Consider the following 27,821-nt stretch of genomic DNA (forward strand, 5'->3'; position numbering starts at 1 on the left):
CCTACAATTCTGTTTTTCCCCCCTTTTCAAATTCCATTTCTACAAATATCCCTCAGTGAAGATGTTTCAATTTTACATGGAAGTGAACTGTATTGCTTTTTGCAACGCTGGAAAGCACCAACCTTGAGACAAAAAAGATGACAACAATTTCAAATGAAAGCAAGCGCAACTTTTAAATTGATTCCATGTGTCTGAAGTGCAGGTAATGACACCAAACTATTTATATGCACATGTATTGATCTGTCAGTCCTGCTGCTATCATCATATAGCACAGGGAGGGAGGGAATGACACAAGGAATGAGTTTCAAAGGGCAGACAAACTGGAAATACAAGTAGGTGTTGCCAACTGTGTTTTTTTGTGTCTGAGTATGTGTGTGCAGGAGTTCATTAACAGTAAACTCGACCAAGAGTCTAACCATGCTCAGAAATAACCAAACCAAATAAAGAGACATGTAACCCTGTACATCTGTATGTTGAATTCAATTTGTCTTGCTAATATTCATACTTCTACAGCTTATTTCACAATCCTCGTGTTGTAAGGAAGTGGTTTTAAGACCTGTCAGCACAATTTAGGTGACAGATATCTGCCCCCCAAAATTTTAGTGTGGTAAAGGTTACCTCGCCTGACGAGTTAGAAAGACAAGATTGCATGAACCGTTGACCGAAGTTCTTTTTGCATGAGGCTGCATGATTGATCGTGACAATGATGTGAGTCTTAAAGAAGAAGAAGAAACAGATGCACTCTCTTAAGTGATTATTATCTCAAGTAAGGAGTATTGGGGCTGTCAGGAGACTTTATTACTTAGGCATCACTTCACAGATGTGACATACTGTACATACACACGTCTTGACCAAATGTGTCTTTTCCTCTGTGGCAATGAAGATTAAACATAATACAGGAGGTGAAAATTGTCTGTCGACTAATGGAATGTCAAACATGCAGAGAGGGTAGACTTGCCCCACAAGTACACTCAAGACAATTCTCTATTCCAGACAAAAAAACCAGGGAGGGACCGGATGCTCGCAAAACACTGCAATCCTCATGCACATCGGTGACTGACATGCCAGTTTCTTACAATAAAGCACGAGAACTCAGGTAATGCAAATACCTTATCATGTGGCCTGTTACCAAGGGGACTATAGCTCATAAGGACGGGCTGTTTCATAATGCAAGACGTCTAGTTGTTCAAACAAGAGCTGTCAAAATAAACTGGCTGTAAAATTCATCCTACATCCTTGAACTTTTTTACTGTATTAAAAACATGCAAGTTAAAAACGATTTTCGATAAGAGGTACTGGAAGTTGAGGAAGTTCCCGTTAAGTTAATCATTGAAGTTTTGGGTGAAACACAGGGATTTAAACTTGAGTTTCTATTCCATCTTTTCCATGGCGGCATGTTAAACCAGGGTCCTCTGTGATTTCACTTTGCAGCGCGTCACAGACCTTACAGGCTTTAGCCAGAGACAGAGCTGTGCATTGTAATGAGATAAGAAGGACAGGTGGCCCAGTGATCAGGTGCCAGACTGCTGGCCTGCTTTAGAGCTGAGCTGAAGCCTACTGAGTGTCTACTATGGCTCTCCTCGACTCTCTCCACATTAAGCTCTGAAATAGTACCGGATTGGGAGGAGGAGGTGGGGGGGGGGGGGGGGGGGGGTGTCTTCAGTCTCTAACAGGTAGTCACTTAAGCCAGGAAAATGCTGAGCTATTTGGAGACTTATTTACAACTAAACATATTCTGTAGGACAACCAGTAGAGCTCCAGCTCATGACAGAATTTATTTTTTAAAGCACATTTGTGTTAGGGAAGGTTTCATCGCTCACTAGAGGAAAGTATTAACAATACCTCCTGAAAGTCTTCGTTTCAGGAGGCAGAAGAACAATCAGTCATCCTTGACGTCGAGACAACTGTTTATTCAAATATATTCAAATAGCTTATCTAAACAAAACATTAGAGAAACGTTTTCTCCTCTCTTTTATCTGACAGAAATGTCTCCTTTCTACTAAATCGACGTGGAACTTTGACTCTTACCTTGCAGCTGTTTAAACCTTCCTTCCAAGATGTTGGAGTATTGCACCTGATTAACAAATGCTGCTGGGGACAAGCAGGGCTCTCTGTCCCTGTGGTCCCACTCCATGGCCTTTGCTTTGGATCTCTCCTAAATATTCCTCTCAGATACAGAATGAATGGGAGATCTCCTGCATAGCACAGCAAAAGCAACAGTTCCCACAACAACAACAAAAAAAAAAAAAAAAAATGTCCGACCCAACAGAACGAGAGAAAAAAAAGTTAAATCCAAAAAGCCTTGGTCTATCCTCCTCTCCTAGATTGCCTCAGTGGTGTAGTGTTGGCGCCTACTCTTTTCTTCATTCACTGTATGTCCCACCTCGTCCAATGAAAACACAGCAGAGAAAGCCCGGGTGGAGGTTTTTTTTTCCAAAACAAAAAAAAAATTATTTCAAACAAAACATAAGAACAAAATGTTCTCCTCTTTCACCTCCTCCTGTGAAAATCTTACCACAGCACAAAGTAAAAGCTTTTGGTTGCACTCCCTTGTGGTTATAGCAACACAATACTGGCTATGCCTTCCCTTCCAACTCTGAACACGCATTTGCTGGAGCAGAGCGCAGCAGAGGAGGCTAACCGGCTGTGGTCGGATAGCTGTGTAAACAAAGCCTGCTGTGCCGTCTGAACATAGATGCATTTGCATAAGGTGTGTTTGAGGGAGGAGCACAAAGGAGGAACACGGTGGAGGGATGGGAGGAGGGACGAGGTGCAGAGGTGGACTAAACCATTAGAGTTCTTTAGTCAGTGTAGCTAGAGGCGGATTATTCAACTCCACCTTAATTCCACTGAGCAGCGGGGTGTGGCCTGCCAAGAAGGTATATCATGACACTCCCCATCAGATTGCGTCCTCTTATCCTGTTTTCTCGCCGTGTGGTTTCATCTCATTTCTTTCACTCTCTGAGATAACACCTGCTCTCTATATTTATTTTTCTGCACACAGAGTCTGCCTCTCTATAAGGCGTTGAGACAGGAAGGAAGTTGTTGAGTCAGTCTTAGAAACATAACAAGCTCCCTCCTGCCTCAACAAGATTTGAAACGGTGAACTTGTGTGTGTGTCTGTTTAACAGGCAGATGGTTGGTAAAGGTGGGGGTGGATGAGAGTCATTACCTAAATTAAAACAATTATAGAAAAGCACTATTATGTCTGACTAGATTAGGAACGGAAATATTAAATCATTTCTAGCACCACTGAATAAAAAGAAAAGTCTCTTAAAGGCTCCTGTGAGGAGCTTTCAGTTTGCACTGATTTCAGTGCCTCTCATGGATAAAGCAATACGTCTATCTCATTGCTGAATTTGTCCTTTACATTTGTAAACAATGTTTTCTGATGAAAAATCTCCTTCTGCTGTATTCAATGTATCTCTCGCTATGAATCATTGCTGTGGGAAAGGTCAATGAGGCTGTTTGTAGTGCAACACTTTGACACCTAACCAACGGAAGCGGTTGAAGGCATTAAAAAATGACAACATACAAATTATCAATCCCTTCACTTGTGGTCTTGTTTGTCTTTGTAGGTTACTTGGAGGCATCCATATTCATTTCAGTCTGTTCAATAACCAGCTCAAAATTCTTCACATTTGCTTTACATTCTTTAATGTTAAAAATGCTCATTTCATTTCTCCACATTCATATAAAAATGTGCACTCTAGGAAAATGAACATTTGAAATTGTTTTGGGACTTAAAGAAATATTTGTCTCTGTCACTAAAAATAAATAATATCAGAACCATTATTAACAGCTATTAAGATCCTCTGTTTATGAAGCAACTTTACGTGCAAATGACTTTCAAGGCTGTGCTACATCATCTATACAATAATAAAGTAATTATTATTACAATAGTAAATAATTAATGCACACTAAGAAACCATCAGCAGACTATGCATTAAAAGAAAAATGTGTTTACTTTGGAAGTTTTCTATGGGTAATTAATTACAGGCAGGGTTTACGCTTTCTTCCAGCAGCAACTTATTAACATGTCAAAGAAATGCAGCAGTGAAGTTACACTTGCAGTAAATGCCCGGGTGTGCAATTATTACACAAGACGGTAAACACAGTATGGATTAAGGCCAAAGGTCTTACAAGCAGACTGTTTTTTTTGGTGAGGTCAGGGGGCAGCAGTAAAAAGGGTCTGGTCGGGTTGTTTTGATCTATTTGTCATGATGAGCTGGGAGCATCTGGATGGGTCTCATTAGCAGACAAAAATGCTCCAGGCTTTCTGCTACTGGGTTTTTATGGGGGGGGGGGGGGGTGACTGGACTAATGAGATCCAAAGAGAACACACTTCCTTCTGAGGAACAGATGATATGCGTTGGTCACATGCAGGGAGAGATAAAAAAGCAGAGAACTGGTCAACCTCAGTAATGGCCATTTGAAATCCCATTTGGCACATATCAAACATTACAATTCCAATTAACAAGAGAGGCAGATGTGAAGGCAGATTTGTATGTCTTGTCTTGTGTATCTTCATTTATTATGTGGAGTTGGTTAACTCCCTATAAAAGCCATCAGTCATTGAGATACATTACGAAACAAACAAAGCAGATAGGGTTAACAGTTATTTTCTGAATCTTGTGAAACACAACAACAAACTGTGAGAAAGTCTGCCAGAGGGAGATGTGGGAGAAACTCCTGCTCAGAGCAAACAGGGCTTAATGATAATTAATGATGGTCTGGTGTGCTGAGTGAACACAGAGGAGAGGAAGAGAGAAAAAGATAGAAGCTGTCGGGGGAGTGAGCACTACTAGAGGGAGAAAAGGAGAGCTCTATTGCTGATAATGTACATTTTCACCATCCTACAGCACAGGCCCTTCTACAAACCTAAGGGAGGACTGAAGGCCTGACCGCACTCCAAACACTGACAGTAAATATATGAAGGGGGAATCCCTCTGGGACAAGTAGGGTTGAATTCTCATGAGTCTCACAATCTCTCAGTCAGTCTCAGTATAATAAAAGTGGACAAAAGGGAGACTGACTTATCTGATTTTCTAGTTTTTTTTAATGGTTTCTGTGTTTTCTCTGAATTCATTATACACTTAAACACATGACACATTGAAGGCATAGTCTGACATTATTTCTTGATAACAGATGACGATTTGAATATATTGGGGAAAAAACATTCAAAAGCAGGTGGATGCTGCAAAAACGTTGCTCTTTCATACTGGGGAAGTTCATACAAGAAAAACCATGTTACTGTTTGAATGTGAAGCAGGCCATTTGCTTTAAAAAGGCTAATTTGCACAGCTTGCCATGCTACCCACCCACACAGTAGAAAGGGAGTAAATACAGGCTTATTCAAGCAAATTGCTATTATCTTTACTTAGGTGAAGTTTTCTATGGTGAAACAAGTGGCAGCCACTGCTGCGACGCTGAAAGCAGAATGATTGCAGTAGATCATAAGAGTGTAAAGGGGTGTGAAGCAGGAAACGAGGTGATCGTATTACACAGAGAAAAGCACCAGGTTTCAGTGAGAGACAAGGGTAAGTAAGCAGGCAGCAGTTTACAGGATGCAGAAGGTCTTGACATGTGGGGGATTAGTTGTAAAAGGTGGGCAGGAGTTGTGCCTGGGGGGCGGAATAACTGCTCCAGCATGTCAAAGAATGTGCACATCAAGCCCATACTTGTCAAACAGAGATGGTATCACAGGTATTCACAGAAGCACACACCACCATAATTATATGCTGGGAAGAAACAAAATATTTAAATGCAGAACACTGGCAGTGCCCTAAGTGTGTTTTATGTTGGCAAGGGGCAATGAGTCGTGCTGCATTTGTAAGTGAAATTGAGGTTTATCAGTGAGAGGTACTTTGACTACAGCTGTGCACAAAGATTAAAAGAGCATTGGGGTTTTTCACTGCCAGTGTGTGTGACTTTCTGTATGCAGTTATGTGTCCTGGTTCCTGTCTGCCTGTTGCTCCCCCCTGCTGGGTTTAAAGTGATACTGCAACCTGTTTTTTTTTTTACAATCAAAAAGGAAAAAAGGATACTTTATCTTTAGGATGTGTTGCCAAGAACAAACAGCCTTACTTCAATAAACACACAAGCACCAAACAACACAAACACACAGGATGGACTGACGGAAAGGCACTCCCACAGGTTGGAAGGATGGCTGTAAACCGTAGGAAACTATGCTGAAGACAGATATAAGCATTGTATTAAGACATGCTTCTTCATAAGTTTCCCTAAGATCACTGAATGTAATCAGTTTGGGTGTAATTCAAATAAAGTCCATCTGGATTAATTTGATTTCTTCATGGAAATTGTTTTTTGTTTTTTTTAAAACATGTTGATGTGTAAAGACTTGATGGAGCATTGTGAATATTTTAGATGGTTGGTTTATGTTTCAGCGTTGATAAAAATCACAGACAAATTGTATCCAATCTAGATCAATGCCTAGTCTCCTCACCTCATTCCATCACAGCTTACTGCTCTTTGGTGAATTGACTCTACAGCCGCCTGCCTTTGTCCTCATTTTGGAAGTATTTCTGTCTTGCCCTATAAAGGGAAGAGTTGAGCCTATTGGGACAGGAGAGAATGAAGTTTGTACCTCCACCAACAGAGGCTTTGTGCAACTGGCTGTTCACCTGTGATTTTATCTCTTAATGTAATCTGTGATTTTAACTGTTGTTGCTTATGATCTTTAAATAATTGCAGAGTGATGTAGAGAACACTATTTTCTCTCTGATGCTGAATGAAAAAAAAAAAGTGTAGTCTCATCTGCATCATAGCAGACGACCATAGCTCATTCCCCACTCTCTCTTTGATTTCCATCCACAGTCCTATCTCTACTGAGAACAAATTAAACCATTTCCAATTCAAAAAAATGATCCAGGCACACAAACAGAAATTCAGCAGCTTTTCCAGTAGTAAGCACCGACAGTATTTGTATGACAGAGACCAAAATAAAAAAGTAATAGTACTGAATGTTTGACATGGTGGGGGATGTATTTTGACAGTGATGTTAGAATTATCAAATCATCATTCACATTATACTGCTCAGCTCAGCGGGACTTAATGGATCCCTGCAGTGCAATGTGTCCATCAATTCAAGCTAATGGTGTAATAATAAGCTTCCTTACTATTTTCATTTCTTGGCTCACCAAAACTCTGTTAGAAGGATTACTACGCACTATTTAAGTGATCCCCAACATTGACAATAATATTTAAATATTATTTTTGATTTGTGTGTGCTATCCAGCTTGTAATATGTGCAGATCTATTCTGCAACAAACTTTTCAAAATTTGATAAAAGGTATCATTTTAAAACAGGACAAATGTTTTCATCAATTTTCATCTCATAAACACAGAACACATAAGTGCAGGTTGACACAATGCAAGCATGTACATCTGTGGAGTGATGCCTACCTGCGAGAGCTTTGATGCGTGAGCGCTCAAAGAGGCGTGCTGAACTGTTCTCATTATCCCAGTCAGTCTCTGCTGCCAGGTCCCAGCGGTTGTTGATGTCATTGTACTGCTGCTGGATCTCCAAGTTGTCAAAGTCTGTCGGTGAGATGGTGCTCATGGTGTCAAGGCTGGAGGAAAACACATTCAATCTAGAATATGGACACAGAGACACAAGAGCATTTAGAGTGAGTGCATGCAGAGGAGATAAGAGGACATGGTGTGAATCCACAGGCTTCAACGAGACCGACCCTTGAAATGTTTGTAAGGCTACAATGGTAAGATGTTTAGGAGATGAGCGTCTCTTTCTATTTCATCAACAGTCAGATGATGGACTGTAACATCCATCAGCCACACTCTCCTCACAGACTCACAGCTCAAGTTTTATTTAATCAAATGACAGTCATGCAAATAGCAGCAGGGACAGTACAACTGTCAGAGTGTGTAATGAGATAAAAAAAAAACTTTGAGATAAGTTCAGTGACTTCCCAGTTGTTCAGTTAAAGAAGCAATAACTGAATATGACTGCTCCTGTAAGACAGGGCAACGCCAGTAATCTCATTTAAGTCTTAAAAAAAAACTCATCTATACCGATTAGATCTTGACTTGTACACATGCAAAGCCTAGAAACAAGAGACACACTCATAATGCCAATATGATAAACCTAGGGTGCAAAGCCACTGCACACACACAACAGTTAAAACTCTAACCGCATTAGAGCTGAAAAGCAAAAACAGAATTGTAGCTGAATGTTAAAAAAATACTGTAAGACTGCAGCAATGTTTTACAACGGATGATAGTATTCCCAGGTGACATTTTCAACTGAACTATGTTTGAAACAGAAATCTAGATATGCTAACTTAACAGGATGTAACATTAAATGGTTATTCTAGTTTCAAAACGCCTTCCTGTCAATTGGAATACAAAAACAGAGAAAAGAAAACTGTTTTCATGTATTGTAGCCTTATCCAAGACTATACAAATGTCTCAATAATATTATGTTGAGGTATCATCTAGCAGTCGTTTTGAAGCCTATCCAGTAAAAAAAAAAAAACTTTGGGAGGGAAAGCAAGGAAACATCTTCCCTCAAAACATTAAAAGCTTGAGGTTAACATTTGCATCCCTTTGCACATCATGCTTGAGGGACAGTATGGAAACCAGCTCATCAAAACGTTGCTCTACAGCCTTTCTCCTGGTCAAACTTCCACAGAATACAGTATATTCTCATTCCCTGTCCTTACACTTACTGTAAGCCATGCAGCAACCCTCTATTTGTACTAACTCAGCATCCAGTTATAGGCTGCATGTGAGGCAGTTATATAACAAGGCTTCCTCATATGGCAGCAATCAATACCTCATAAACAAGGAGGTCAATCCTACTCGCTTCCTCCGGCTGGCAGAGTTACTGTTTTTTACAGACGGATCTAACGTGACCCAGAAGATACATCTGGTCCTTTTTTTTTTATTACATTGTGGGTAGTGTGTGTTTTCAAATGACTTCAAAATGTTACAGTACAAATATTTTTTTTTTTACCAGAAATGTTTTACACTCATCAGTCATCATGCTTAAATGTGTGTAGATGGCCTAAGTGGCTGATCCTGCGCTGGGTTCGGCCTTAAAGTCGAACAGCATGAATGCGTAGAAGACAGCTTAGAAAAGACAAGATGATACATTGCAATGGTAAATGGACTTGAGGTTGTGTAGAGCTTTTCTAGTATTCTGACTACTCAAAGTGCTTTTACACCACAGGTCACGCCTATTCACACAGCTTCCTACTAACACACTGATGGCAGGAGACGCTATGTAAAGTGTCCATCAACTAATCCCATTTTTAAACACTCACACACCGCCAAAGCATGAGCAACTTGGGGTTGAGTGTGCTGCCTAAGGACACATCAGACATGTATCTGCAGGATCTGGGTATGAACCCCGACTCTTCGTCAGAGCGCAGCTGTGCATATTGATGACGGTATCAATATGACAAGCGCTTGAGTGAAAAGCACACTTTTTGATGAATCGGATCATAATGTTTTCCCCGTTTGTTTATAAAAATGGACGATAACTGCAAATGTACAGACAGATCCTGTCTCAGTATAAGACAGACACCCAATGGGGGATCTACATGAGGATTAAATCCCCCGCCAGACAGACCCATTAACTAACTGGGGCCATTTGTTGAAAAGCACTGAAGGGATTTATGAACGAGGTTGAGTAGACAGTTTGCTAATACCTTTTTGGTTTATCTTTTGTTGTGTCTAGTAGCTGTGGCTGACTATGGAGAGGATCGATGAGAAAGTGGTTAAAAAAAAAAAAATGTTGGAGAAGGTATCTCTCAAATGGTTCTTATTATCTTCTTAATCATGGAAACTGCAGTCTTTAGATGTTGGTAATATGGTATAACTGAAATGTCTGGCATGATGGGGATTAGTTCAGTTCACGTTAGATTTCTTTTGCACTACACTTAGAGGATGGCGTGAAGAGATTCCAGGCAACAAATGAGGTGGTTCTCTGGAGAGATTAAGTAGGCCAGCTAAGCAACACATTGCACACTAATGAGGTATTCATGTAGTCACTCTCTGTTCTTTTCCTTGAGGTGTGCTAGAGCAACACTTGGATCGGATATGTCAATGCAGCCTCTAAATCAAACCTTAAGATCGATATCAGACAGCTGTGAGAACCAATACTTGTTTTTAATACCGTTATCAAGGTGTACAGGCAAGTTGAGACCAAACATAATCCTTGCATCATGAAGCTTAAAAAGGCGGCACAGACACCAAAACAGCATCATTTGGCAGAGTTTCAGAGAGGGAGGTTTTTAAAAAGAGGTTCAAAAAGATTCAGAACTTCCGATATAAAATGCTCAAAGAAAAAAATAGTCATTCATATTTTTGCAGCACTGAGCAAGCTATTTTGTGCAACAACTTAATGAATAGAGAAATTGAGTCAGAGTAATTATCTGTATATCAGGGGGAATTTAAATGTTGGATTTAACAACATGAAGAGGCTTTATGTTTCTTTATTTTTAATGATGATATGATGGTTATTTAGCATGTATTGGTTAAAGCACAGAGACAGAAAGAAAAAAAACAAGGGTGGAAAAGGAGAGCAGATTTAGAAGGTCTATGGCTATTTACACTGGCAATTGTGTTGTAAGCAATTTAGATCCACTGGGCCACCATGATGCATAATCAGAGGGATAAGACCAGGGAAAGCATGCAAAGCTATTTCTACAATACACAGCAACTCATCCATTAATAAATAACGTAAATTATACAGATAGAGGTGTCTTCACGTGTAAATACATTTGCTATTCATGCTATGTGAAATCAACTGACTGACATCAAAATTTAAAATACTACTGTCGCCTCAAATCTCTGACTCAACAGACCGCCAAATCATCCCAACCCCCCAGGTAAACCTAACTTTTGTCAAGACAAGTCAAGCAAGTCACACTCATTCTAGTAATAAAAAAATAAAACAAAAGCTTGGCAAATCCTATTAGGGGAAGATTAAGAAGTCACTGGGAATAGAAACTAAATGCAGGGATTAGAGGAGAAGGCAGAACTACGCCTCCACACTGCCCCCCCAACCTGTCACCTCCCCACAGACTGGAACCCCAGGATCCAGCTAATGCTTGAACACAATATGCCCGTGTGCAAAGTAGCCAGTGTGTTTATTTATGAGTCCCTTATTTAAAGATTGGTCGGTCAACCTACAAATTAATTTTGACAACTCCAACCCCTTTTAGTCCAACAACTCCAGGTCAAGTTATGTGGATAGTAAAATTAAAAACAGAATGAAAAAAAATGTAAATGCACGCCCACACAATGAAGATTTTGAAGTGCGGAGACAAAGAAGTAAGAGGTAAGATTTCCACACAGCTTCAATGACCAATAAGTCACGGCAAGGAAGCAAAGACGACACACTATAAAAGGACAGGCCTGTGCTGTCAGCAATGAAGTCCATGACAATCCGTCAGCGGACCCTAATAGGTGGTGGAGTGGGGGGGCAGCACCAGCGAGGTCACAGGAGTCTCGACGTGGCGAATCGAGGGCAATCCTACCCCTTATTGTCTGCAGGAAGAGGGTCGGCTCAGTGTCCACACTAATCGCTCCTCAATGGATCAGACAAACAATCCCCTGACCTAATATGATACAACCTACTCTGCTCATCCTTTGACACACACAAACACAGGCATAGGCACTGTGGCACGAAAACCACACATGCAAGCTGAGCTGATCTACCCTTTACCACCAACCCTTTTTCATATGCACACACTTATCCTGAAAGCCACACAGAGACACGACCCACTCAGTACATAACCATAAAATGTATGAGCTTTCAGCACACACACACACACACACACACAACTACTTGGTTTAAGACCAACAATCACGCTATAACCTGAGCGATGTTCAACTAAATCACCGTGGACCAGACGGAAACTGAATATGAAACAGTAAACCCCTTAAACTGTAACTGTGCTCAAGAGTCATAAAAGCAGCCTTTTGAGTCCTGTTTTTCCCAAACATTAACCTTCTGGAGACATCAGATGTTAGCCCCAAAGCTACTGCGATGCAACAATGCTGCTCATATCAGACAGAGACGCAGACAAACAAGGCAGTCGAGACAGATGTGCCACATAAAGGGGGACATGAAAGAGGTTCCATGAAAGAAAATCCCCTCAGGGCCTAATCCACAAAAACATGACAGAAAAACGCACATTAATATTATGAAAGATTTAAAATCTGTCACATATCCTTCATATGACAATATGGATTCACATCGAGTCCCTTAACACGGACAAGCGCAATGATCAATAATGTATAATCTTATTTTAAGGGCTTCTTTAAGTCTGTTTTTGCAATAGTATGTCCTGGGCTGTATGCACACCATGAAAACAAAAGCGGCGTGCACATGCATACATTGACTTTAATGTTATTATGAAATATCCTCAAGCTGGGTAAGTTGAGGCCAAGACACAATGCTCTCTCTCAAATAAAATAAGAAAGGCCTTAGTAAGGACATGTACCCTAAGAGCGTGTTCAAAAGAGAAGGGCTTATGAGAAAAGGAAAGAGTGAAAGTGGGACAATGAGGATCGCCTCAGGGATAAATCCCAGCCTCTGACCAGGCAGACACACATCAGGCTATCGCTCAAAGCAGAACGACACCGGCTAAGAAAGCAGGGCAGAGCCAGCGGCTTGAGAGGCAGTGCCACCGACATGCTCCTCGTCATCCCTCCTCCCCTCCCCGGTGCTGCTTCCCTTCACCCAGCTGGTCTGTTTGTCACTGCACCCGTTAATCACAGAGAGGAGGGAAGAGAAATAGAGCCCGCAATCAGTTGCCTGCAGGGAATTAGGCCTGTGCACATTAGCCAGACACACTGCCACGAGCACCAAGGGAATAGGATAGAGAGACACACACACACACACACACACGAGCAAACCACACTCCCAGGTTTGCCAAACAAAGAGATATTAGCCCTGCCATTCAACTCTTACTAAAAGAGTCAAATACACCGTAAATTTGCTGAAAACATATATTTTTAGAACCGTAAAGCAGCCAAGAGCTTCAGATAAACTCATTTTAATGGGTTCAAGCTGAGGTGGCACCTCTGTGTTGCCTGTCTGTGATATTCAGATGAGCCTGGCGGGTGGGGGGTGGGGTGGGGATCCCAAAATGCAGTGCACAAAGCCTGCCTCGCCAACCTGGCCCCATACAATGAAGGAGTCAGCAGAGAGCTGAGGCCAGCCGTCGAGCCTTTCCTGTTTGCAGAGATGAGGCAGCCAGAGGCACATATGCATCAGAGGCCCCCTCCGCAGGCCGCTGATCCCCGGCCTGAATGCCCAGCTGAATAGGACAGCAGAGGTCCTTTGTTGACCTGTAGCATCACATTCATCAAACACTCAAGCGGCAGCATGCCACGGGGCATAAACATAGACAATTTGGGTTTTTTTTTTTAGGGGGGGGGGGGGGGGGGGCATAAGTTCTGCTCACAACTCAATTGTATAAAGTAAATGTAATGATTTCTTTTTTTTTTTTTTTTTTTAGGGGGTTACTTTGGCTCAAACATCAATTTATAGTGAGCATTTTTCTTTTGTGTGGTAATGCAGCCTTGACCCGTCAAAGGTTAATGGGTGAGACAAGCATTAACAGCTGATCTCTGTCAATGTAAACAAAATGAGTAAGGAGTCAGTGAGTTAAGATATTCAGATCTCAAAGTCTCCCCTTAAGAATCATGTGTAATAATCCAGGTGGAAAAAAAAAATGAATCTCAGTCAGGAGTATACAAAATTATGTGACATTGATTTTACTACAAAGTTGGAACAATTCACCTGATACTTTCTCATAACATTCCCTAAGCTCCCCCACAATATTAGCGATATTAGATCCAGAACTTCAGAAGAATGTCCAAAGCCTGCACGGTAGCACAAGCAGGGCAAAGCCGTAGTTGCAGCGTATCCCGCTTCTGTTTCTGAATGGGTCCTGAGCTCAGTCTGTGCTTTGAAGTGTACTTGGCTGGAAGTCACAGTGGCAGCATCAATCTCCGGAGCTGCCAGACACCCAAATTAAAAACATCGCTGAATGAAATATTCATGCAGATCAGGATAATCTGCCTCGAATTGGCTCTGTCCATTTTAAAACACAGAAAGACCAAGTGCAAGTGTAAGCATGCCTACAGAGGGGTGTGCTGTGAAGTGAGGTCAACACACCCTTCACCAGGTTTTCTTTGACCAAGCTCAAAGCTCCAATTTGAGTATGCAGGTACCATGAGGCAGGCTGTGAACTTGTTGTGAACTCGGGCTTTCTGCTTCAAAAGAGGATGTTTTGTGCGTTATTTCACGCTTTGCGCAGTGATCACCGTCTGTATTAACGGTTTTGTTTTATCATTTAATAAACCAATGCTTCTCATATTTCCTGACGCGACAACTAAACATAGGATAACTCTTACACTGAATGATACACGTTGTTTAAGCAGCATAATCAGGAACGATATAACTGATAGCTTCTACTTCATGAAAAATGTGGAAATAACTTCAGTAGCCTTTTTTGCCACAAACTAAGAAGACAAATTCATTTACTATGCGATAAAACATAACAAACAAACAAAAGAACATTTGTTTCTTAAGGTGACCTGTCCTAATCTTTTTTACTGTAGGGCAGATCTACCAAGATTAAAAGTGTGAATTTGACAGAGGCCAAACAGGTAAAAAAAACCATGGTAAAGTTGGGGTTGCCAATAGATCTGGCTCCTTAATGTGATGCGTGCATTGGGCTGTGTTACTGTAACTGCACCGCTTTGTTTTATATCATAAAAAATATAAAATAATGAGTAGTAACAGAAGTCTTGAAAAACATATTCCTTCTATGTAATAATGATATTATTATAAATTACAACGGGGATCTAGCCAGGTTAAAAAGAGAGCCAGCTGTGTGACCAAAAACTGTGACTGTAAGCTCGACAGACCCAGCTTACCCTCTTATCTCGCTTCTTGGTACACTCCAAGGTCTGCTCCTGTGTGTGTGTGTGTGAGGCTTTATGCATGGTTGATGGAGAGGCACTCTGGGAACGAGGCTATAAACATGCTTTTATCATTTAATTAACAATATAAAGTATGTCATACCAACAACACCCTTCATTTATACAGACATTTAAAACTACAGTATAATCTGCAGAACACTTGATTGACAGCTTCATTTTTTTTTTTTTCCATTTTGCAAGATCCTTAAAATCTGTGGATCTACAATTCATGATGGACAAACCACAGATACACATGAATCCACAGCCCAAACACCCACAGTCCATGTGCCTGTGTGGAGGAGGTGTCAAACAGCTGCTGCTGCTTTAACAAGTGATTTCCTGTGACTTGATATTGCAATAAGAGTATTTCTTAAAGTAATATAAGGCTAATTCTAGGGATGTGCGCATTTAGTCGACCTAACGGTTTAACGCCATCACCCTCACAGGTAGGCACCAGAATTTCCAGTCAGTTTAACCACTTACTAATATTTTGCCCATTCATGCCACCCAAATGTTATGCTCAAACTGCAATGCAGCCACACACCACTAGCTGGGGATGTGACTGACTGTAGCATAGTGAACAGATAATATGTCGTAGGAGCAGCACAGTTTGGCAGTATGCTGATCTAGAAAGTGAGATAGAGATGTATGTAAGCTGTTTCAGGTTAAACTGGCAAATCAACTGGAGCAATATGTAACTACATTCAGCACAGGCATGGAAATGAAAACCTGCAGGGAGGACTGAAGGCCAGCGGTGCTAGCATTGGTAACGTTAACAACAATCGGCAATCCAACTGACAGTGTTTACCAAAAGACCGTTATGGTGCTCAATTTTTACTCAATTCCTACCTTAAGACTCGTTGTTCAGTCTGAATTTTAATAGTCTTTTAACCGACAAGGAAATAAGTCACCAAGAAACATCCCTTACCAATTAACCCCAGAAAGGATCAAACTGAGCTCATTGACAGTTACATTGTGTTGAGAGCTGCTAAATAAAGCCTGACCAATTTGACTGTAGAATGATTTCATCAGTCAGTACCGCACTATTAATGGAAAATCAACTTTAACATTCACGTTTTCTTAAGTTCATTTAGAAATGTCATCACAGTTTGTCCAGCAGAGTTTTTTGTTTTGTTTGAGAAAGCAATCTTTAGAATAACTAAGCTTAAATTCCAATAAGAAATAAATCCATCTGCGTGGAATTTTTTTTTGCTGCCATGTAAGCAAACATTCATTTTTTTTCCCCACTTTCTAATATTGGTGTTTGTATCGGCTCATAGAGTCCATAACACTCAGGCTCTAGTGAAAAGCAAACACTTCCCTTTTTGTGAGTCAAATACTGCCCGGATCAATATTAGAAATGTTGGAATTGCTTAACATAGCCCCATGCTGAATTGGCAGGGAGATTTTACTCTCAGATTCCTGCGGGGGTGGCAACACTGTGAGCCTGTGGTGCACATGTGCAACAACTGCACAGAGTTTCTGCCTCTGCATGAAAAGCCTGCCCACGCACTGGGGCACTGGCTTTAAAACAAAGTCCTTTCTATGACCTGCTATTTTTATTTTGTAAAGAACATATAGTAACATTTCTATTGAAGTGCATTAGGTGCCATAAATATACATCTGACAACTGCAGGTTTTCCACATGGTTGAATATGTTCCCCTGTAATGCCCTCTTTCTTGCCGCCCCTCTTCTTTCAGATTATTAAAAATTGATGAGTGGCTTTTCCTCCTAATTTACTATTGAGTATGTGACATTATCTTACTCACTTTTATATTAGCGTAATATAATCATAAAACCTATAGTTATGTGCTGATAATTTATTCAGTTCAGACAAGAAGTGCAATATAACGCTTGTGCATTACATAGGTTTGGAAAATAATACACTTAGAAAACTCGATACAAGCCATAGGCAGTATATGTAAAGAGAACTATGCCAACAATGTTTTTCTGCTGACTGTAACTGCCATCAAAGCACTTAAATACCTTTCAATCCACTTTGCTAATTGGCCAAAGTTTAATTATAGATGCAAGTTGATTTTTGATATTTACATTAATGACAAAGCTCTCCAACAAAACCGATGCATATTTTATGTTTTTCAGGACATTTCTCCAGTTTAATTGGTCTCAGTTGGTTTCAAGATGAAATAAATCTTATGTTGCACAAAAAATGTTATGTCTCGGCATCACTTTGTTGAAAAGATGCTGTAATATTCATACTTATGACCTACTTTTTAAGATCCAGATAACACACTGGAGTGTCCGAATGACTGGAATGTCAACTTCCTAACAGCAAATTTAAAAACTGCATCAGTCTTATAATCAAAAAACCAATGTGTTTTGGCCAAGCTGCAATTTCTGGTGTTGAAAAATGAAGCCAGTGCAGAAGTGCAAAGCCTGCACTTTTTTTCATGTGTCATTTTGAGGCTCGCTGCAAAAGCCTGGATCATACCCATTCAAAATTGACAACATTTTTACAGCTGAATTTTTTTACAGTCCTTGTTTTTTTAAGGAATTTGGTCTGAAACGCTCATTTCTTTCTCAGCAAACGCTGTGTACGGAGGTTGAGATTTGTTGTAACTCATCTGTTTTGATTTTACGAAGGTTAAGAGTTATTCATAAGGGGGGGCGTGGCTGATTTGACTGACATGCGGTCACGTTGTATCTGTTTGTCCGGAGACTTAAAGCCTGCCTCAGCTCCAGCTCTTGGTCTGTTACAAGGCTGCCCAAGAATTAGTTTTCATTTCCAATATAGGGTGATTTTCACCGATTGTCTTTAAAAATCTGCTTCAGATACCAATGGATGACATCACTGAGACTACATCTATGTTTATATACAGTACAATGTTTGATCAAACTTAATATATTTATATCAAAATATTTCAGAAACTCAAAAAAGTCCCCTACAAAAACAAATTTTACAGCATAATAAATATTGTAAAAATCAAGACCACACTCAGTCTCTTCCATATATTTGTTTTATCCATGCTTTGTGTGTTTTTGTTAAGTTACAGCTCTTGTAGAACAAGTGTCACTTTCTGACCTTGTAACACAGCACGAGTGCACAAGTGTTGTGCTTCTGCTAAACACTTGTGCAGAAGCATTCAGGGCTTTTTTTTTCACTTGCCAAGACAGTATTTGAACGATTTAATTCACTGTTGCAGAAAACATATCAATAACTAGCCAAAGTCAACTCTTCACTGCAGTTTTGATGATGTTTTTACAATTAAGACTGGAAAAACTGTGAAGACACATAAAAACTGCACATCAGAAAGCAGCACTACTTACACAAGGCTGGGTGGCTGTCACGGTTCACTGCAGCACAATAGAAGTGTGAATGGCAGGAACTGGAAAAAAAGCTTGTTCAAGAGGGATTTTGAGAATCAGCACTATGGGGGGCCCACATTCACAGCCCAAGTCCATTGTTGAACGCTGTCCATCTCGCCAGCCAACAGCCATGTCTCATCCATCTAACATCCCAACCACTCTGTCACTCCATCAAAAGCCATTCAGTTTTACCTGCTGCAGACCTTTACACAATAACATGGTATGATCTTACAAGTATTCTATGAGCAACAAACCACCAACCAACCATTTGTCAAATAAACAGGATGTCGTCATAATTTGAGATGTTCCAATCTTTATCAAATACGACACTTGTCCTGCAAATAAGCTCTCTTCTTGTCAAGCTATGATTGATACACATATTTTGTAGAACACACAGTTTGAATTTGTATTCTTACTTGCTAACGTATGGATTTGACAGACAGAACAACAATACTCAGATCAGGGGATGGCACTGCTGATACAGACATAATGGGACTGTATATTATCTCCAAGTTTATACCATACATGCAAAAATGCATTTGTACTAGGTACAGGCTCAGGTTTGTGCGTGTGTGTGTGTGTGTGTGTGTGTGCGCATGTGTCTGTGTGTGTCAGTTCGTCCATCTAACCTGCCAAGACAAAGAAAACACAAGAACAGCTCAATGGCCCATGAATTATTCCAAGAACACAGTGTGTCTTAATGCACAATTACACAGCGTTATTTTCACCTTTGTTGTTTAGTCATATCACAGCAGGCCTCTGAGGCAGGATTTCAGCGACAGCTCCAAGGGGAGAAGATCGTTAATTATTTAGCATGTTGTCTGTGGCCTGCAGACAATGCTTCATGAGCATCACTGCAACTAGATGCACAGAGGGAAAGGCCATCATGTCGCCCTCTGGTGGTAACCCTGCTCAGCTCCATTAAAAATGGAAGCCTTCAAAGGGAATGTGGTGTTACTTTATGTAATAATTTCAATAAAGAAAACTTAACGGGTAATGTCTTCAGTTACCAGATGGATTAGCTCTGTATTGGTTCCATCGGATTGAAGACATGGCTTACATTTTGTAGGCATGACTATTGTATCGTGTTTGTTTTTGAAGAGAATTCAGTCTAATTTGTATGTAAGGTAAGATATGGTATCCTTAAAATGAAAATGAATCGATGTGGATACCAAACAAGTGGTGGCTTTCTGTTGTAATCAAGCTAGAATTATAAACATGAGCGTATTACTCGCAATTGCGGAAATGGTCAAACGATACATGCGATACAATTTTCAAGCGTAACAGAATGAACCGCCTGCTTTCTACACCATCTTCGAGAAGACAGTCACTGAAATGAGTCACCGAATATAAAGCCATCTGAAAACCTGTGATGTGTTGAGCACTGCTGACATATTGTGTAGTAATGGCTGTAGCCTGTATCCTGTAATGAAGAGGCCATTTGGGTCAACCAAAAAAGTCAAAGCTCTCACACTGTAGTGAGCATTGAGAGGTTTGAGGATCTATCAGTGAACATCAGCTAAATGCAATCAACAGAGACGTTTTTACAGGCAAAGGTCAGTCAACACCGCATGTGAGGGGCTGTCTCCTTGTAAAAGCCAATGTGATACACTACTCCTTATCTGATATTCACTCTTATTCTTTAGTGTATCCTTGGTTAAGCATCCTTTCTCTGATCTCTTCTTCAGTTTGCCAAATTATCCCAAAACAATTAACCATCCTGGAACACCAATTTACAATAACTTCTTTTAGCCATAGATGCACCTGCAATTCATGGTATGCAAAAAAATAAAGTAAAAATAAAAATGACATTTCAAACAGCTAATCAAGCATGATGATTCAAATTTGAATTCATTAATATACACGCCCATGTGTTTTCCTTTTCAGTCACGATAATAAATTAACAATGGGCTGATGTTTCTGGGTCATTTCATTCTCAGAGCCTCCTCTACACGTGGCTATCAAACTCAGCCCCCAATACTTGCATATTTAAGGGCTCCACATCAAAACGCATTTCGCACATTTTCCAAACAACGTGTTCACAAGCATTTCTTTTCTGAATTAAGTGCACTTTCTCATGGGGTTTTTTTTTTCTTACCTGATGGCATGTTTGCTATGACTCACGGTATAGGCCAGGCACGCAGTAGGCTATAAACCTCAGTCCTACACTCCAATCATAACATAACCACACAACAGCCCACAATGTCGAAAGGGGGGGGGGGGGATAAAATGCAGCTTTACAAGATGCCTGCACAAAACTACATCTTGGTGAGAGGGGAAAAATAATAGCCTGGATAGCAGGAAGGCAACAAGGCTTGTTTGGTGTCCTAGCAGATGATGAATCAGAGATCCACAGGCTGCTTGTTACAAAACGCGCAGATACAATGTGGCTGCGTTTGACATCGATTCAAACAAAGGCAAGAAGAGACAGACACACAAGAGAGATGGAGCCCAGTAACTAACATGAGGCACTGCAGTCACACACACACACACACACACACACACACACACACACACACACACTTCTCCTGCAGCCGGCTAACAAACCCAGAATTAACATACGTGGTCCATTTCAACCACAGCAATACAACCAAAATGCGCGCTTACCCTTTATTTTGTCTCCTGCAGCAGAAGGTGTCGTTCTTGTCACTATAACGACAGTATTTCGCCAGACATCAAAGGCCGTTCTTGTTACTATAACGACAGTATTTCACCAGACATGAAAGGTATCTTCCGTTGCTAACGACGCGCTAATTCAAAAAAAAAATTTAACCATTTAAAAAACAAAATCCCAGGTGACTCTCATATCGTCTTTCCGTCAAATCCGCATCCTCGGAAAAAACAACAACAAAAAAAAAAAAACATGTATTTTTCCTCCGCGCTGCTACCGGTGCAGCGTGTTACGAAACCGAGCCGGTTATCTTAGCTTTCATTCAAAAACGTTCAGCGGGTAAGAAGAAGAAGAAAACAGGCGACGAGAGGAGTCCCTTTTTTTTTTTTTTTCTAGAAGGCAGGTATACAAGACGGATATCCGCAGCAGCAGCTTCTTCTTCTTCTTTCTCCCCGCGGCCAAGCATCCGAAAGGGCCGTGCGTACCTTCGCTCACTCCCGCTCCCCTGTAGCGTTACTCCCGTTCAACAGGGAGAAGAAAGAAAAGTGGACGTGGTGGTGGTAGTTAGGGGTGTGCGTTGTGGGGGGGTGTGGGTGGGTGATTGAGGTGGTGGTGGGTAGGAGAGTGGGTGTGTGGGTGGGTGGGTGTTGACCCTTCACAGTCACATGGGAAACACCGTGCACACTATTCTCAACAATAAATGCACAATTACTGAGAGGAGCGTGCATCTGGTGCTGTCCCTGGTGCTAAAACTGAAACCGTTCACACAGTATGCCGTTTTTTGTATTTGAATAAAGCTTTCTGGAAATGATTTTGCAGCCTCGTAATCCGGAAGTAGCACATTGAGAATATGCCAATGCAAGCATAGAAAACGTACACTGAATGCATCACTGTGAATCTAAATGGGGGGTAGCAGCTCAATACAGCATTTCTATGGTGCTCAAAGATTCGCATTTTACCATTATTTAGTCTACCTTCCTTTGAATCTGGTGATAATATATATTCAAAGAAATGGAATTAGTGTAGGATGATACTCTCCCAATATTCACTGTTTTAAACACACATTGCCTTACCATTGAAGCCATTGAAACATACCAGCATACAGGCAATTTATTGAGTCAAAAAAAAACTTCAAGAAATCAAAATTTCTTTAACACCGTTTCAATGTCCATTAAGCTTTTTTATTTAAGGACTGCAGATCGCTAAATTATTTCTGAGACACCATGCAGCACCTGCCTGGTGTGTGACCTCAAGCAAGTCATCAAGATCTGGGTTATTCATAAGTTCCACATGCAAAGACCCTCCTTGAGAGGGTGGGTGTTCCCCATATTCTCTTTACTGCATAGTATAGTATTGTCAGCAGTGGTTTGATATGCATCAATTAAAAAAAAAAGAGAGAATTGATAGGTTGTTGCTGTTGGCCTGTAGGCAGGCACCAGACACCTTTTACTCCTACATTAAATCAGTTTTTTTTTTTTTTGTGTTTTTCTTCTGCACTGTTTCCATCTCACCGGTGGGTGTGTTTCTATGAGCATGGGTGTAGCTGAACCAACAAAGTGGTAGTGGTGAGGGTTTTATGGGATGATGGGTCTCACAGGGAGGCCTGAGCAGTTTGGAAACTAGCATGCTACTCATTATAAGCAGTTAGTGGTAATGAAAAAGCTCTGCTGTGTTGTTAGTGCCGTTCCAGTATTTTGCATTTTCGCTGTGAATGTATTATTGCAGTTGAAGCCACCCCAGTGCGCCGGATATTTTCAACCACAGCTACAACTTCAATGGGGCTATTGATTTGCACCATCAACATATTTGAGAACATTTGAAACTGCTCAAAAATGTTGACATGCTGTGTAAGCTCCTGACTCAACACACTCTTTTTACTCAGGGTTGATGGACAGCTGAATTAAGGAAAAAGAGGGGGCTATAAATATTTCAAAAAAGGGGGCCATGTGCCACATGCAGAGTTCATCAGAGTCCTGGGTCAGTTATTATTTGGACCAACACGTTTGATTTTGGTTTGGATTCAAATATCATTGTTAGATTCTAAATAACCCGGGGTGAGAGAGAGAAAAAATCCTCTCTGATTAAATGTATTCAAATTACACGCGGTTGTGTCTCTAATGATGGGTCATTAAGAAGCTGTTATTCTTTCCAATGTCCCTGTTTTGATGGAAAGCTTACACGGTGGTATAACCTCAAGCCAGTGTCACTGTCATATAAATTAGGAAACCTGATGAAAGGTTTGTTATCTTTTCACTGAAATGGACAGAATTCAAAATATAATTAAGGGCATAAACCAGATGCACAGTGGACTTTATTTGGAGGTACTACAACACATTTGATAACCAGTATGCAAGACTAAATAAAAACTCTCCAACTCTCCATATAAAATGATATATTCAGACTATATATAACTTAAACCCAACACTAAGACTGATAACTTCTTCTACTGTATTTTTGCATTTATAAGCTTAATGTATATGCTGACGATACTCTGTTTTACATTTATATTGGTTCTGCTATTTATCTATATGATATGATACATTCTAATATAAATATTTCTACAAAAAAATATATCTAAACTTGTATTTACCCCATTTGCTCTTATTTAAAATTTAAAATCTCTCTGCAAAAGACCTTAAACAGATTCAAATAGGTCAGGTCCTACTTTTCTTTTTAGAACGTTATAAACTCAAACGTTTTGGTGGATTAACAATTTAATTCACAAAAGAGTAAGACAAACCAGTGTCTTTGTGCAGATGCTTCCCAGTAGTGTAAATGCTAAAATAAAGCCCCGGGGTATCAGTAATAACTCATTTGAGCTGCGCGTATGTGTGTCAGCATTGATGGCACACATACCCACAACCTGTTTACGCCCCCGGCCCCTGTCCCCACCCCTGCTCACAGACCCACACCCCTGCAGAGAGCTCATCCACAATCCTCCGTGACAAAGGGAAAGAGCTGAGCGCAGGATATAAGGCTGCTGCTGGCTGCCAGAGTGTGTCCAGCACAGAACTTTCTGCAGATTGCAGCAGTTTGAGCTAAACCCCCTCACTGTCTGCTCACTATAGACGGGACCTCGGTGGGTGGGGGTCATCATCAGTGCGTGCGGTGATCAGGGTGGAGATGGGGGCTTGTGTTTGCTAAAGTTACTGTGACTGTAAAGCTTCACAGCCTGTTGGACATGATCTCTATACTTTTCCCCCCACCCAGCACAATATGTCTGTGTGTGACCGATATTTCCAACCTGAAAGCTGAATCACATGGCTCCAATCCCACGTAATTGAGGGGGTCCATGTTCTGACCTGAAGTGTCTGAAGCAGGGACGGACGCAACCTTAAAGAAGCACACAAAGAGTTTACTTTGGCAGCACAGTAAAGACTGGCCCTGTTACATACAAAATTTGTTCACTCTGATATAAAATGTAAACCTTTTTCAAAGAACAAAAGTTATAAAGCTAATAGAAGAAGTTTTGTAGATGCTGTTATATCTGGGTTGAACACTTTGCTTGGACCCTTGTTGTAAGGAGTAGAATTAATCTTAACCTGCTACATATTTTTCTAAAGATGTGTGTCTTCCATATAAGGCTGCCTGGCTCTGTTGTTTCCTTATTCGCAACGCCTCTGATGTTCAGATAGCAACACTTCTTCCTAATTTGGCCAGTGATGGAATTCTTTCTTTGCTATTGCAGATAAACATCACATCCCATTCGTCTCAAACGAAAGCTACATTTTGAATTGGTTGCGACAACTCTATTGATTATTCCTGATTCTTAAACATAAAAGAGACGCCCTGGTTCCCTTCTTTATCGGCATTGACAGAAAATCCATAAGTACAGTTTACTATTTTAAATCACTATAGCGTTTGATGAATGCATAGATCTCAAGGGAGGAGGGATGCGGTTGATTGATTTAAAGGTACAGCATCTATTCTCACTATTGACTCAACCCGTTCTGTTAAAGCCATAAAACAGCAGATATCGGCATCTCTGTTTGCCAAGTGACAGATATGAAATATGCAAGTCATGTCATGTTTGTCCCCTCGACTCCCAAAACTGCTGCTGTATTCATCCAACAAAGAACAAAGTTTTGTGACGGCAGTCTGCAGCCATCACTGGGTTAGAGTCCGGTCATGGCGACCTACTAAAAGATATTTATATCCACAAAACCCTTTTTTGAGTCGTCTCCCAAGGACAGCTGTGCTATTTCTGTAGTGCTTCTTGTTCATTCTCTGTTGCTCCTGTCCCCTTTCTTATCTCTCTTCCTCCCTAAACTAGTTGCTGGAGGTCACCCTGCTGTTCCAGTTGAAAATTATATAATTATTCGACAGAATGAAACCAGGACAGTACTGTGGTGGAGCCACTATGGTGCAACGTGACTCACTGGGCTCACAGGATGAGGATCAATCTGTAGATGGAGACAGACACCTCTGTGAGTTATTGCACCTAATTCCTGGTGTGCAAATCAGCAGACGAGCTGTTTCACATGCAGTTAACATGTCTGCATCGCATGATCACGTGGTGGGTTCATTCACATGCTGCTGGTGAGAAGTTCCTGGAGAAAACATTTCAGAAGACTACAAAACAGGTGTCATAGCTCATAGAAACTCACCCACAGTATGTTCAAAACATGGTGCTAAGGAAAGAAGAAAGTGCTGCACAACATTTTTTTATTATTTTATGTTGGAATCAAACTATTTATTATTGGTGTTAAGCAAGCCAGGGCAAATTAAGATATGTTAACATTAGATCCAATGATATGATATGAAACAATGCAATGGGATGTGGTGCAGTGCGGTGCGGTGTGGTAGGAATAACTTTTTTGTCCCCCTTGGGAAACTTGTCTTTGCAAAACTTCAGCTGTCTTCACAGTAGTACTAATCAATGAAAGATAAAGATTAAAAAAAGATAATAACTATACTTAACTTAAACTTTTTGCCTGATGAAGGGATAGTACCGAAACAAGTACCGAAACAAGTACCGAAACAAGTTTTCAAGTAAAACAGTGTGCGGGAGTTTATCTTGAAGTCTTTGATGGACACATTGCTCTCCCACACACCTGACTTGTGAAGTGGATATGCGAAGGTTTTTCCCCTTTGCTAAACTGAATGAATCTTTTTTAAGATATGTATAGTATTCCATCTAAACGAACCTTAGCCTTATAAATAATGATCATTTTTTCAGAACAATATAGATGCAAAATAGTGCAATAATGCCGTTTGTTCTTTAACCCTATAGACAAAAACACAATTCAGACAGTTGTGAAAGCTGATGTCCAAAACTTATTTCAATATTCATGGTTATTTTTTCTTGAACAAAAGTTACCACAGCATTTTGCATGTGATCTTTTAAAGCAGAAAACCCCAAGAGGCCTTTGTATAATCTATGAAAAATATATCCACATACTGTATGTCTGCTTGAAAGATTTGAAGAAGAAAAAAAATGAAATTATGTATTTTCTTTATTGCAGGAGTGATGGGATACTTGTTGTCTCTTAGATTTAACAAACTCACACACCAGACATGATGACAGCCAAGACCATAGAAAGATGGAAAGTGTATTTCTGACTAAACATGTAGCTCCCTCTAGTGGAAGATAAGGAAGAGTGCCATTTGATGCTGACTTTGACATGCAAAATATGTGCATGTCAAAGTGTAGGGTACAATAAGTAAATAGATCACACCCATGTAAGAAAATAATTGTTTTGTTTAGAGAATTAGTTTATTTATGGCACTGATGGTTAAATAAAGCATTTTGATGACTAGATGTGTTTGCTCACTTTTGTAAATGTTGGACTGATGGTAGAAGAAGAGGACACAAATGTTTACACTGAATTTAGAATATTTTATTTTATGAAAGGTTATTGAGTTTTTTACACATTTGTTTCATTCCTAGGCTGACATATTTTCATGGAAAGTTTGAGTCTTATTACAGCTGCACCAGCACATGTCAACCACCACAAATTAGGACTTCACTTGATGTAAACATTTCATGTGGTGTATGAAATTGAATGTATCTGAGGTATTATGAACTTTTACTGACTGTGTTGGTCATCCTGACAGAGGGTTCTTCTCTGCTTTGGCTGAAACAGGATCAGGGACACAAACATACAGCTAGCCTCAACGGCATCAACATCACCATGTGGGTGACCAACTTCAATCTATCCCAATTATTCTACCTAAGAAAACATGCAATGTGGGACATCTAGTAAACAGTAGCTGTCCACAAGATGGAGCTGTTTTACAGGCAGCTGTTGAGTTACACGTCCTCATTCACCATCACCCAATCATCAACTTCCCTCAAAGTTTGCAAACCCACAGTGAAGCATGAAATCCTCTTTTTTTCTACAAATAATTATCATACTGTTTTGGTTTGGTATCTTGGGTGCTTTCTGGTTCGATCGAGTCAAATGAAAACTACGCCCTGAGTTTCAACATAAAAACAATATGATTGATTCCTGAAGTTCACACAATTTATTGGCGGGCTTTAAAAAGGGTTACATCAACCATTTGGAAGCAATCCTGTTGCAAAAACATCTCTGTGAATGTGCAGCACAGAAAAGACAACACATTCTCTCTTACTTTGATACTCTAGACCTGCCCTGTTTTTAGTGATCATGCTGCAAAATCTGTTTGAAAATAGTCCTGCAGCACTGCAGGACGTATATATGCTGGAGCACTCTTTCTCAGCAACACAAACAAGCTCTCAGACTAGCAACCAAAAGTTTAGCGTTAAATCAAATACTGAATGTTATACAGACTAAAACCAAATAAGCTATGTGCCAGCCATGTGCTGTGTTTAGCTGCTTTGAAGATGTGATTGAAAAGTGAGGCTGAGTCTTCTTGTTTTCATAAAGCAAAACATAAATCCTCCAACCACAAGAAAAACAAATGCACACGTGG

At 40.4% G+C, this 27,821-nt stretch overlaps 1 protein-coding gene across 5 annotated transcripts in view; it reads right to left on the bottom strand.

Moving 5' to 3' along the window:
* The window catches only part of sptbn2 (spectrin, beta, non-erythrocytic 2), a 52,905-nt gene extending 31,566 nt beyond the window's left edge, over nt 1–21,339 (bottom strand). The window contains exons 1-2 of one of the 5 annotated variants that reach the window (XM_065962766.1): nt 20,921–21,339; nt 7,426–7,613 (exon numbers count right to left, since the gene is read on the bottom strand). In XM_065962766.1, the coding sequence (XP_065818838.1) occupies nt 7,426–7,582 (157 nt within the window). In that variant the 5' untranslated portion in view covers nt 7,583–7,613; nt 20,921–21,339. Of the gene's footprint in view, nt 1–2,028; nt 2,617–7,425; nt 7,614–20,920 lie in introns of those variants that run through there. The other 4 variants (XM_065962765.1, XM_065962768.1, XM_065962767.1 and 1 more) reach the window with 4 other exon arrangements.
* Nucleotides 21,340–27,821: the final 6,482 nt, after the last annotated feature.

The sequence above is a fragment of the Labrus bergylta genome, chromosome 14 (assembly GCF_963930695.1).
Source record: "Labrus bergylta chromosome 14, fLabBer1.1, whole genome shotgun sequence".
NCBI classification, from domain to species: Eukaryota; Metazoa; Chordata; class Actinopteri; order Labriformes; family Labridae; genus Labrus; species Labrus bergylta.